We start from the raw sequence: 12,569 nt of genomic DNA on the forward strand, positions 1-12,569 counted from the left end.
AAAGCCTAAGGACCCAGGTTCGACTCCCCAGTACCCATGTAAGCCAGATACACCAGGTGGCACATGTGCCTGGAGTTCATTTGCAGTGGTTAGAGACCCTGGCATGGCCATTCTCTCTATCTGCCTCTTTCTTCCCCTCTCTCTCTCAAATATTTTTTAAAAACAAGAAGTGGTGAGTCGGCCATGGCACTGATGCCTTTAATCCCAACATTTGGGAGGCTGAGATAGGATTGTCCTGAGTTTGAGGCCATCCTGAGAGTACATTGTGACTTCCATATCAGCCTGGGCTAGAGTGAAACCCTACCTAAAAAAGGGGGGGAGGGCAAGGCGAAGGATTGTGCTGTGTGTGATGGAACCCAGAGCTTCGCACCTGCTAGGCAAGCGCCCAGCAGGAGAACTCAGGGATTTTGACTGGCGTGTTGTAGGGACTGGAACGGATGGTGACCCAGATAGCCCCATGTAGTAACATCAGGGTTTGGAGTTGAGGAAAGTCACCGGACTGGGGTTGGAAATGGGGCATTGTGGGCAGGCGGGAAGGGGCTGTACTTACGGTCAAATAGTGAACGAGAATGAGGATGCTCAGGGCCAGTGGGGCCTGGGATGGAGCACAGACTGAGTCCAGCCTGGAGGTTTAGACGTCTCAGAGGCCACAGTATGTGCTGTTTTCCTGGCCCGGTGAAAATCAAAAGCCCAGAGGGAGTTTACTCAAAAGTGACTGCAGAAGCCAGGCGTGGTGGCGCACGCCTTTAATCCCAGCACTCGGGAGGCAGAGGTAGGAGGATCTCTGTGAGTTCAAGGCCACCCTGAGACTACAGAGTTAATTCCAGGTCAGCCTGGACCAGAGTGAGACCCTACCTCGAAAAACCAAAAAAAAAAAAAAAAGTGACTGCAGACCCTTTAATTCTGGAAATGAGCCCTCCAACGCCAATTCGGAGCTGGTCTACAAGTACCAGGGCGGCCACCAGGTGGCACGGCAGCGCCTCCTCGCCAGGGGCAGCTGGTGCAGAGGTTGGCTTGGCCCTGCTCCCACCCTGGTGCCGGGTCCTAGAGCTCCCACAGAGCCATTGAAAACTCCTGGGGAGCCGAAGCTCCTCGCCCATCAAAGGGCGCTGTCCCTCCTTGACCATCCCCCTTGCTAAATGGAAATTGGTATATAGTAGGCGCTGGATTTGTGTGCAATGGGATAACAGCACATGGGTGCTCCCAAGAATCTTCCTGGTTGGAGTGCTCTGCCCAGCCCATGCCCAGCTCTAGAGACGAGTCCCACCCCCGACAGCCCCTGCTGGCTCCGGAAGGGGGCAGGCAGCGGACGCCCCCGGGCGCCAAGTCATAGCTCCTTGGTTGCTGGGTAACAAGGATGGCAGGCGGGTGGGGGGGGCCACAGCTGTGCCGGGTGTGGGTGACAGTGTGGGTGAACTTACTGCTGCAGCAGGGGAGCCTCCTCCCAGGGTCTATGCTGAGAGGGGCTTGGCCAAGTGCCCTGGGTACACTGACAGCCAGCCTGTTTCACCAGGAGGTAGACGAGGACCTTAGAATCACAATGGCGGGACAGAGAGGGTCACTGAATGACTGCGACCTGGGTGCTATTCCTGGGAGCAACAAATCACACAGACACTGGGGACAAGGTTTATAAAAGGACTTCTTTAATTAAATACAAGGGTGATAGGCCAGGTGGAGCAGGGGAGAGGCGCCACCCACGGAAAGCACACATCTCTTTTGAAGCTCTCCCCTCAGTGGCTGGAGCCAGGTAGGTGACCAGTAACTCCTGGGGAGGTGGGAACAAGCAGGCTTGGGTTTTGCAGGGAGTTCTCCCTTCCTGGGCCCTATTACCCCAGGAACCCACCCCCTTTCCCCTACAGAAGGGACAGGTAACCAGCAAGGGCTGGGACCAAGCAAGACACATCTAAAATGACACAAGGAAAAAGGGGCCCTGCCACCCGCCACCTCACAGAGGATAGGGTGGCCCCTCACAGGGCACCCAAGAAGGAGGCTGGCTGAGGAAGTATCCTCCGAGCCCAGCTCCAAAAGGATGTCCTCCTGCCTCCTTCCATGCTATACCTGGGCCTAGAAAATGGTGGCATGACCCAACGCCCCTGATTTGGTGACAGTAAGTTCTGGAACAAATGAGGGTAACCCAAAACCCCCTGTAACCAACATGGAAGGGATCAGGCTTTTGGGGGTTCCCACTCTAGGGTGAGGCCCTTGATGCCCACACCTAAAAGAAAATCCAAGCTACAGTAGGAAGACACTGGAGGGACTCAGCATGTGACCCCAAAAGAGACACCTCCCCACCCAAGTTCAGATGGGAGACCCCTGACATTCATACCCCCTTTGAGAACAGGCCACCCAGGAGGGTCCCCTCACCCCCTGACCATAAACAAGAAAGGAAATCGGTGTCTGAAAAAATATTCTATCCGGTCCAGAAAAAACGAACTACCCAGGAGGCCACGTAGCCCAGCCTCCTTCCAGTCCTGAGGTCCAAGGCCACCCTTTCCAGGCACCCAGGAATGAGAGGCCACAAGGGGCAGGGTAGAAGCCCAGCACTTCTGGCCTTGATGGCCATCAGGGTCCTGTAAGATTGTCTATCACGCAATGCCATGAAGGCCAAACTCAGGGAGCCGAACCAGGGGGAGGGAGGAGGTCCTGACAATGAAGTCTGGGACACAAGCCCAGAGGAAGGGATCTGGAGTGCCAGCCCCTACACCAGCCGTCAGAGGATAATTTGTTCCCTGTCTCCCCATCCACTCCAAAGTGAGCCTTGGTGCTCTTTTGGAGAACCCTGACTCCCACCCTGTACCAAGTCTCCCAGGCCTGGGCCTGGAACCCTCTGGAAACTGTAGCACCTCCCACATGCCCAGAGGTTTGGGCACCAAGTGGCCCCTTTCATGGGCAGAACCTTGTAGACACCTGAGATTTGAGTACCCAAATGGGGGGGTATAGCAGGCTGCGCCCCCCCCCCCCCCCGTTTCCCTGAACATCTCCAATGGCTTTCAGTGGGGCAAGGTTGAGGCATGGGGGACAGGCAAGGGGCCCATGGGAACCCCTGGTTCAATTTATGGCTTTGTGCATACAGGGTCCCAACCTGGAATGAGGACAGGGGACTGAGGATAAGGAGTGGGGCTGGTGAACTCTCCCAGGCTGGGCTCCACACCTAGAGGATAGTGGAGAGGGGACAGAGAGGGCCTGCTGGCTGTCCACCTGGGGTCCCTGCAGAAGGGATTTGAAGGATTAAGTTAATCACAGCTATTTACAGACAGGGGGACCCAGCTCCACTCTCAGTCCCCAACTCACTTCCTTGAAGTGAGTAGAGGCATCTTGGGGGGGGATGTTCCCCCAGATGTGTCCTGTTGATGGTGACAGACATCAGAGCCCTACAGGCTGGCAGGAGCTGGGCTGGGTACTGGGCTGGGAGCAGGGCTGCCAGCCAAGCTGCAGGGCAGCGAATCGGGGGGTGAGGTGCTGCGGGCACCGGGGCGTCGGAGCAGTTCCGGGCGGAAACCAGGGTGGCGGCGGGCATGCTTGGTCAGGTGGTCACTACGGGTGAAACGCTTGGTACACAGGGGACAGGGGAAACGCTTCTCGCCAGTGTGGGTCCGATGGTGACGGGCCAGCTCATCAGAACGGGCGAACTTCTTGTCACAGCCAGGCCAATCGCAGGCAAAGGGTCGTTCACCTGAATAGAAGAAAAATAGTGGTCAGCAGGCAAGGGCGGGGGGAGGGGCACCCATAAACCCCGAATAGAGATTTTCCCTATGTCCCAGTAGCTTTTTTGTTAAGGTTGAGAGACTTTCAAACTCCAAACCCACGAGCCACCTTGTGCAGCTTATGTTAGTACTGGAGAATCAAACATAGGTCCTTAGGCTTCACAGGCAAGTGACTTAACCACTAAGCCATCTCTCCAGCACCCCCACCAGGAACTTTTATTACATATATACATTTAAGTATTTTTATTTATTTGCTCCAGGGCCTGTAGCCACTGCAAACTCCAGAGACATGATCCACTTTGTACATCTGGCTTATGTGGGAACTGGGGAATCTGGGGAACTTGGATCCTTAGGCTTTGCAGGAAAGCACCTTAACTGCTGAGCCATCTCTCTAGCCCCACTTATTTATTTATTTTTATTTTTTTATTTTTTTAAATCTTATTTTATTTTTCTCAATTTTTAAAACATTTATTATTATTATTGGGTTTTCAAGGCAAGGTCTTGCTCTAGCCCAGGCTGACCTGGAATTCACTATGTAGTCACAAGGTGTTTTTTTTTTTTTTTTTTTTTTGAGGTAGGATCTCACTCTGGCTCAGAATGACCTGTAATTAACTATGTAATCTCAGGGTGTCCTCAAACACATGGCAATCCTCCCACCTCTGCCTCCCGAGTGCTGGGATTAAAGACATGTACCATCACGCCGGCTATCAAGGTATTATTTTTAAAATATATTTAATTTATTTGAGAGAAAGAGAGGGAGAGAATGGAAACGCCAGGGCCTCCAGCCACTGAAAACTCCAGATGCATGTGCCTCTTTGTGCATCTGGGTTACGTGGGTCCTGGAGAATCGAACGGGGATCTGTTGGCTTTATAGGCAAATGCCTTAATCACTAAGCCATCTCTCTAGCCCGTTATATTTTTTGAGGCAAGATTTTACTGTAACCCAGAATGGCTTGCTATGTAGCAGAGGAAGATCTTGAATCCTCCTGCCTCTACCTACTCGGTGACTAGTGTGTGCCACCATGCCCAGTTTGTGTGGTACTGGCATGGAATTCAGGGCTGGACAAATGTTTTGCCCACTGAGCCAAGTCACAGCCATCTTGCTTTTGTTTTGAGGCATCTTAATTATGCAGACATGGATGGCATTGAATTCAGTGTAATCCTCCTGTCTCACTCAGCCTCTCCAGTACTGGAAAGACAGGTGTGTACAATCATGCCTATCTACCTTTTATTTATTTATTCATTTGAGAGAAAGAGGCAGATAAAGAGAGAATGGGGGAATAAATAGAACCGGACAGCTAGGGCTTCCAGCCACTGCAAACTGCACACCTGTGCCACCTTGTGCATCTGGCATTACAAGGCAACACTTTAATCACTAAGCCATCTCTTCAGTCCCCACCTTTTATTTTTGTCAGCTTTTTCTTTTTTGGTTTTTCCAGGTAGGGTCTTACTGTAGCCCAGGCTGACCTGAAATTCATTATGTAGTCTCAGGTTGGCCTTGAACTCACAGTTATCCTCCTATCTCTGCCTCCTCAGTGCTGGGATTAAAGGCGTGCACCACTTGCCTGGCTTTGTCTGATTTGAGACTGGGTCTCACTCTAACCCAGGCTGGCCTGGAACTGGTGACAGTCCTGCACCCCCACTACCTGGCTGACGCATGCCCTTGCAATCTTTCCCTCTTCTACTTCATGCACAAGACCCCTCAGGTATCCCAGATCCCCAGCCACTGTCAGCGGGACACGCCCCCACGCAGAGCAAATGGGGCTAAGGGTGTGTCCTCCTGGAAGGGGAGTGGTCAAGCGTTACCAGCAGGGCGTCACCCAGAGACTTCCTCTGCAGACCCCTCCCACCACCCAGGCGGCTTCACTTATCCCCTAGAACTAGGTGGTGTCGCAATACCCTTTGGCGCCCTCTCATGAAACGGAGTTTACTCACGCAGTGTGGGACCACCAACCTCAGACTGGCTCTGCCCAGCCTTGCGTGCCAGGCTGGGGGAGAGGCAAGACCTTCATCCAAGTTAAGCATGTGCTTAGGAGCACACGTGGGCACCGAGCTGTGCACCCGGTGATTCCTGGGCCCTTGCCTTATGGATGCCCAAGGTGTTAGCACTGGGGAACAATAGCAAAAGCGAGGTGGTGGGTCACCCCATGCTGACTGACCCAGGGTAATGACAGAGGGGATGACCACAGATAGAGGATAGATGTCAGAAAGAACTGTGGCCAGTAGCCAAGGACTCTCCCCAAACAGAAGTCAGGGAGTCGGAAGTACAGAAGTGACCAGAAGTCATGGGAGGATACCAGGAGGAGACGCAAGGGTGCCCTGGGGAGAAGAGGGCAGGTCTAGAACTGGGCGGGCCACCTATTAACGCCCAGGACAAGCCAGAAGCCAACCTCCCCTTCTATCACCCTCCAGCCACACCCCATTTCCCACCACAGTATGGGGGCTGCAGGGCCCAGGAGGTTGCTTGTGAGGTGCCTATGGGCCACTTTCATACCAGGGGTGAGCCTCGCGAAGCTGTGATTGCTAGCACCCCAAAACACTTGGATCTCCACTTTTCTGGTGTCCCCTAAACAACTGAAGAGGTAGCAGTTGCAGAAAGGGTCCTAGGAGCTGCACATGGTGGCACAAGCCTTTTAATCCCAGCAGACATAGGATTGTTGTTTGAGGCCAGCCTGGGCCTACAGAGGGAGATCCTACCTTCAGTACAAAAAAGGGTCCGAGGAGTGATTTTCTCAATGAGACCAAGAGGTTCAAAAGGGACCTCCCACCCCAATACTCCAAAGGGGCTCAGTCTAGGGAGGGGGGAAAGACAGCCTGAATCTGGGGGTGGGCCTGAGCCCAAGCAGTCCTGTCACTGTCTTGCAGGAAGGAGGAGAGGACATCCAACTGCATACCAGTCAGCTCACTTCCCCTTTTGGGGGGCCGCAGTGCTGGTCCCCGCCTTCCCTCTCTCCTATTCCACTTTGCAAAGGAAAAGCAGGTTGCTAGGGAAGGCGAAGGCTTGCCAACCCGCCAGGGCAGGACACAGCCGCTGGGAACACAGCTGCCACACGTAGCTCAGCAGAGACATCCGCAGCCCCAGCCGCCTCTGCTCACGTGATGCCGGCTCCCACCAGGGAGCAGAGGGGCCCGGGCCAGGGTCGCCTGGCTGGCCTGGGAGCCTGCCAGCCCCCGCCCCATGCTTGGCGGTTACGACATGCATGAGCCTAACAAGGAGCGAGTGGCAGCCTCCCGCCCCCTTCAGCTTGGTCTGCACAGACCTGCCAAATGCCTGGTCTTGCCTGGCCACTCACACAACCCACCTGCGGGTTAGCTTTGGGAGTGCGGCAAAAGGGGTAGCTCCAGGCTCAAGTTCCTAGGGGTCCCCCAGGTGCAGCCACCCAGATTGCTCCCAGCTCCCACGCTGCAGGAGGAGGATGCAGGGGGCGGTGCCCCAGCAGGAAGGGCACTGTGGGCGTGGCTGCGGTGGACTTGACCCTGTGACTCAGGCAGGGCCGGGTGAGTTGGGGACAGCTGCTTAGGTGCCTGGCAGGCTCAGAAACATGGAGGTTACTAAAGTCCCACAAACCTACTTCAACCCAGCGAACCAAAGGAAGGAGAAGCTCCCACAGCCCAGGCCTCACTCTGCCCCAGAGGACCTCCTGATGCTGTCTGGGGGGGGTCCAAGTAGCAACTTCTTACTGGTCTTCTGTAGGCTGTTCAACCCTTCTCTGCTCACTATCAATCCTGACAGTGGTCTCGCCTAACTATGCTGGTGGTTCCCATCTGCTGATGTGATGTCTGGCCCTCCCCAAACCCCAAGAGAACACAGCAGGGGTCTGGCATGCAGTAGGTACTAAATGTTTGCCTGAGAGGGAGAAAAATCCACAAGCCTGGAGGGAAGAATCCGTCCTTCCACCAGGAACAAGGCTGGGTAACTCAAAGTTGGCTGGCATCTTTGAATCTGAGCCACTAGCTCCCCACTTATAGGAGGGAATGGAACAAGTAAGACCCAATCCCTCCTCCATCCCAGTGCCTGGCCACTCCTCCTCTCAGGAGCTATTGAGGATGAGATGAAGGACACTCCACGGGGCTCCCCTGTAGTACTGAACAACCCTCCCAGGCCAGGTGCCACCCATATCCCACCCTCCCCTGGGCACCCAGTTCCCTGACTAGTATCATCTACCAACTCCCAGCCCATCTGGGCCACTTTTATCAGGGAGGCTGGGTGGGTGGGGGATGGTTTATCACCACTGGCAATGTTGGGGGGCCCTACTACCAGACGGGGAGTCTGTAACCCACCCCTGCTGCTGTACTCTTGGAGAGGGAGCTGTTGGCTCTGTCTGGGGTACTCCCAGGGCTTAGTTTCCCTATTTCTCTCTTCCTCTTCAGCAGTCATAACTACCTCCTCAGCCTCTACGATTTGAAACTGGGGTGGTCCTAGCTTTCTCTGCATCCCAGTGCACTCAATTTGCTAGCCTGGAACACCTCCCTCCCACACCATAATCCCATCTCCATAAAGAGATTTTTTTTTCCCCCAAAGCAAAACTGAACCTGTCTCCTCCACCCTGGGATTAAAACCTAGCCCTGCAAGGCCAGTTCTGCCCTGCCCCACCTTAAAAATCCAAGCCTCCGGGGTAGCATGCAGTCCCGTGCCCCGCCCTCAAGGTCTGGCTGAGAGAGCTCAGCCCCAGAAAGCTTTTCTCCATCTCAAGAGGGCACCAGGCATTATCTGGGGACATGTGTGACAGTCACATCTGGGGGAGCTCCTAGCATGGAGTCGGTAGAGTCTAGCGACACAACTCAACACTCCAGGGCAGAGGATGCCCACTCAGCCCAAAGAGGAGACCCGCCCAGGAGGGCACGCTGACTGCGTGACACACTAAGCCCCCCCACTCCAGAGTAGAGGCTGCCAGAGACTGCTGGGGATGGAGGAGGTTGGGAGAGCAGAGCCAGCAGCCATCCTCTCCCGCCCCCGCCCCATGGCTGGCTCTTTCCCGGTATCCATGGTAACGGCGTCAACATCCCCCACAGCCCTCCAAAGTCCCTCCCACACCCTCCCCCACCCCGTGCACCAGCAACACAGAGACTCAGTGGAGCCAGGTATTGCCCACTGTACACAGGGCTATGGGTGAGTATTTTGGGGGGGGGGTCCCAAAATCCTTCCTGGCTCACTACACACGCTCAAAGCCAGTGGGGCCTGGTTTCTGGCTCTGTGCCTCAGTTTCTCATCAGTCAAAGGCAGCAACAGTGATCACTGTTCCCTTAACACTGAGAGTCCCCCAGGCATGGAGCATGAGTGGGTGGGTAAAGGACTCTCTTCATTGCCTTAGGGCCAGGATCTGCAGGCACCTGTACGTGCCCAAAGCGGACCCCTTAGGACAACTGTGACCATGCATTGTCTTCAAGGCTAGCATGTGAGCCACCTACCACCTCCCTCCCCCCAATACCAGACTTCATGAAGCAGGACTGCCTGGAGTTCAAGGCCATCCCGGACTAGACATCATGTCTCAGAATAAATAAATAAAGCTGCCCGAAAAACTGGATGTGGTGGATCACACCTTTAATCCCACCACTGGGTGGGGAGGGGGAATCAAGAATGATGTGAATTCAGCCTGAGCTCAAAATCAAAAACCTAACCCTGGGCTGGAGAGATAGCTTAGCGGTTAAGCACTTGCCTGTGAAGCCTAAGGACCCCGGTTCGAGGCTTGGTTCCCCAGGTCCCACGTTAGCCAGATGCACAAGGGGGCGCACGCTTCTGGAGTTCGTTTGCAGAGGCTGGAAGCCCTGGCGCGCCCATTCTCTCTCTCTCCCTCTATCTGTCTTTCTCTCTGTGTCTGTCGCTCTCAAATAAATAAATAAATAAATTTTAAAAAAAAGTTAAAAAAAAAAAAACCTAACCCAACCGGGCGTGATGGTGCATGCGTTTAATCCCAGCACTCCGGAGGCAGAGGTAGGAGGGTCTCAGTGAGTTCGAGGCTGCTGGTCCCTAAACATTCCAGAAATAGTACCAAAGGTGCCCACATCCAGACAGTCTGGGGACAGGAAACTCCAGCACACTGCTGTGCAGGGAGAGTCATCAGACTTCACCTCTAGGGCTCAGTTTCTCCTCAGTACTTGGGAGGAGAATGCTCGAAGCAAAGTCTCACTAGGGCTGCAACCATTCAACAAGGGGTTACAGAAGTGACCCTAGGAGAGATGGGATAGTGGTTAAGGCATCTGCTTGCCAGGCTTAAGGACCAGGTTCAATTCCCCAGTACCCACATAAGCCAGATGCACAAGGGGGCACATTTGTCTGGAGTTCCTGGCAACCCATTCTCCCTATCTGCCTCCCTCCCTCTCAAAATAAATAAATTTTTTTTAAAAAAAGGTGACCCTTGCGGTGCACACGTTTGGAAGAGGCTAGACTCCTTTCAACCAACCAAGGAAATCAAAGTCTGGGAAAAATCAAACTTGTTGGCCAGTTACAGGTAGGGCACTGGGATGGAGAGGGGGATCATAGGCTGTCAGTAATCTAGTAATTGCATGGGCTGGTCAGGTGAGGGAGGAGCAACTGTGAATGAGAAAGTCGGGGTTCCTTTCTCATTTTGATGGACTGGCTAACACCCCTACAGTAAGCCTGATCATTCCTTGGACCTGTTTGTGGCAGACAGCACCCCTGCAAACTACCTTGCTATTATTTATTAATATTTTTTTTTTTTTTTTTTTTGGTTTTAAGGTAGGGTCTCACTCTAGCTCAGGCTGACTTGGAATTCACTACTAGACGCAGGGTGGCCTAGAACTCTCAACGATCCTTACGATCCTCCTACCTCTGCCTCCCAACCCCAAGGGCTGGGATTAAAGGCGTGCACCACCACGCCTGGCTTGCCTTGCTATCTTCACACACCCGCCCAACCAAATGTCCACCAGCAGAAGTGTGTAAAAGTGTATAATACCCACCCCCAGCCCTCTGTGGCTCGGATCCAGGACCCTAGAACCCCAGGGGACAAGGACAATGTGGGAAAAGTGGAAACCACAATGGTCACTTCCCCATGACCACCCTCTAGTTCTCCACCCCAAATGGAGCCTCCACACCCCCTCCACACACACACACCCATGTCCTGAATATGCCTGAGGCTGCAGAGATGGTGGCTCCCAGTGCACCATCAGTGGAAGATCTCTCCCAGTGTGCCCATGACCAGAGCACACCGTGGGTGCCCTGTTCTCTTCACAGCTACCCCCATAATGCCCTTAAGGGTAGTGGGAGCAGCCTGCATCTACAGATCTGAGAGGGGTGGCCCTATCCCATGAAGGCCTCATGGCTGCATGCTCTTAAGGATTGAACTCCCAATGGTGGACCCAGGCCTGGGGGACCATAAGGAGGAGCCCTCAAGGGAAACCAAGGAAGGAGAGCCTAATCAGGTGACAAGAAATCTCCTATGCAATCCCTCAGGGAGCCAGTATGCCAAAAACGTCAATGTAAGTAGCCTACTCTACACTTGGACCCCTCACAGGTATGTGGGACGGGTGAACATAGAAGACTACGTCGTGGGGAACCCATGTTACCCCCATCCCTCCGCATTCATAATTCAGACCCCTAAACCAAGGTTCCAGGTCCGCGGTCTTCCACCTCGTTCCAATAAATGAAAGGCACGAAAATTGTGCCAGGCACGACCCCGAACCCCCTGCGACGCCCAATTCCTTCCTCACTCCCAGGCTCAGGCCAAGCTCTTTGATGCGTTTTGGAGAGAATCCCTGCCGCCACCCTGGAGGCTTCACCCACCCCAGCCCGTTTCGCAAACTAGGAAACTGAGTCTGGGGGAGGAGGAAGGGCCGACCTTAGACTCTCCTCACAACACGAAGCTCAGACTACAGGGCACATCACGCAGTTCAGACAGTAGCAAATAGAAGCCAGGTGTGGTGGCCTTTGCTTGAATAATCCCAGCACTCGGGCGCCGAGGCCGGGCTGTGCCGTACTAGAGAAAGTTTCAGGTCAGCATTGGATAGTGAGAGGCAGTCTGAAAACTCAGAAAGACAGATGGGAACAGGGAGCTCGGAGAAGGGATGCGGAACCTTACAGCCACGACCGCGCGTGATAGCTCCCTGACGAAGCCCAGAGACCTCGACTGGCTCAAGGTCCCAATCCCCCGACCGCCCTCCGCGCGCCGCCGGACCGCGTGGCCGCCACGCCCCCCGCGCGCGCCCCACCCACCGAGACTCCGCCCACCCGGCCGGCGCGGCGGCGGCGGCCCGGGCGCGCCCCCCTCCCCGCCCCCCACACGCCACGCAGTTTCGGGGTCTCGGCGCAAGGGGGGGAAGGGACTCCGGAGGTCATCCACACGCTCCGCAGTGGTCGCGAGCGAGGACTCACCTGTGTGCGTCCGAAGGTGCGACTTTAGGTGCGAAGATTTGTAATAGGCTTTGGCGCAGCCCGGGAAGGGACAGCGGTGGCTCTTGGCTGCGGCGCCAGGGCCGCGACTCGAAGACGGAGACGAGGCGGCGGAGGAGGGCGAGACAGGAGAAGTGCCCCCCGTGGCGGTGGGGGTGGATCCGGGCCCACCACGCAGGTCGGCCAGGATGCTGGCGGCCAGCAGGTGGGGCGCGGCGGTGGCGCCACCGGGACCAGGGCCAGGGACGGCGGGAGGTGGTGGCGGCGGCGCCCCTGGGGTCCCGGGTGGGGTGGCTTCACGACGCATGCCGGCTGTAGGGCCCGTGCCTTCGGGGCCGGATCGCCCTCGATGCACCACGGCCCCGGAGGAAATGGCCATGAGGACGTCGGCGGCGAAGTAATCCACGCACGCCACGGCTGCCGACATGCCGGGCCAGAGGGTGCGGTGCGCGCGCGGCGAGGGCGCAGCAGGAGGAACGGAGGTGGCGGGAGCACCGGCTGTCCGGCCGGCGGCGGCT

The 12,569-nt window shown here is 55.4% G+C and overlaps 1 protein-coding gene across 1 annotated transcript; it reads right to left on the reverse strand.

The window, feature by feature from the left end:
* Positions 1-1,621: 1,621 nt before the first annotated feature.
* Positions 1,622-12,569, reverse strand: Klf16 (Kruppel like factor 16). The gene is made up of 2 exons (XM_004654701.2): positions 12,034-12,569; positions 1,622-3,673 (listed from the first exon to the last, which is right to left on the reverse strand). Exons 1-2 carry the CDS (start codon positions 12,476-12,478, stop codon positions 3,372-3,374), a joined length of 747 nt encoding a protein of 248 aa, XP_004654758.1. The 5' UTR covers positions 12,479-12,569; the 3' UTR covers positions 1,622-3,371.

Source organism: Jaculus jaculus, chromosome 15, assembly GCF_020740685.1.
Source record: "Jaculus jaculus isolate mJacJac1 chromosome 15, mJacJac1.mat.Y.cur, whole genome shotgun sequence".
Lineage (NCBI taxonomy): Eukaryota > Metazoa > Chordata > Mammalia > Rodentia > Dipodidae > Jaculus > Jaculus jaculus.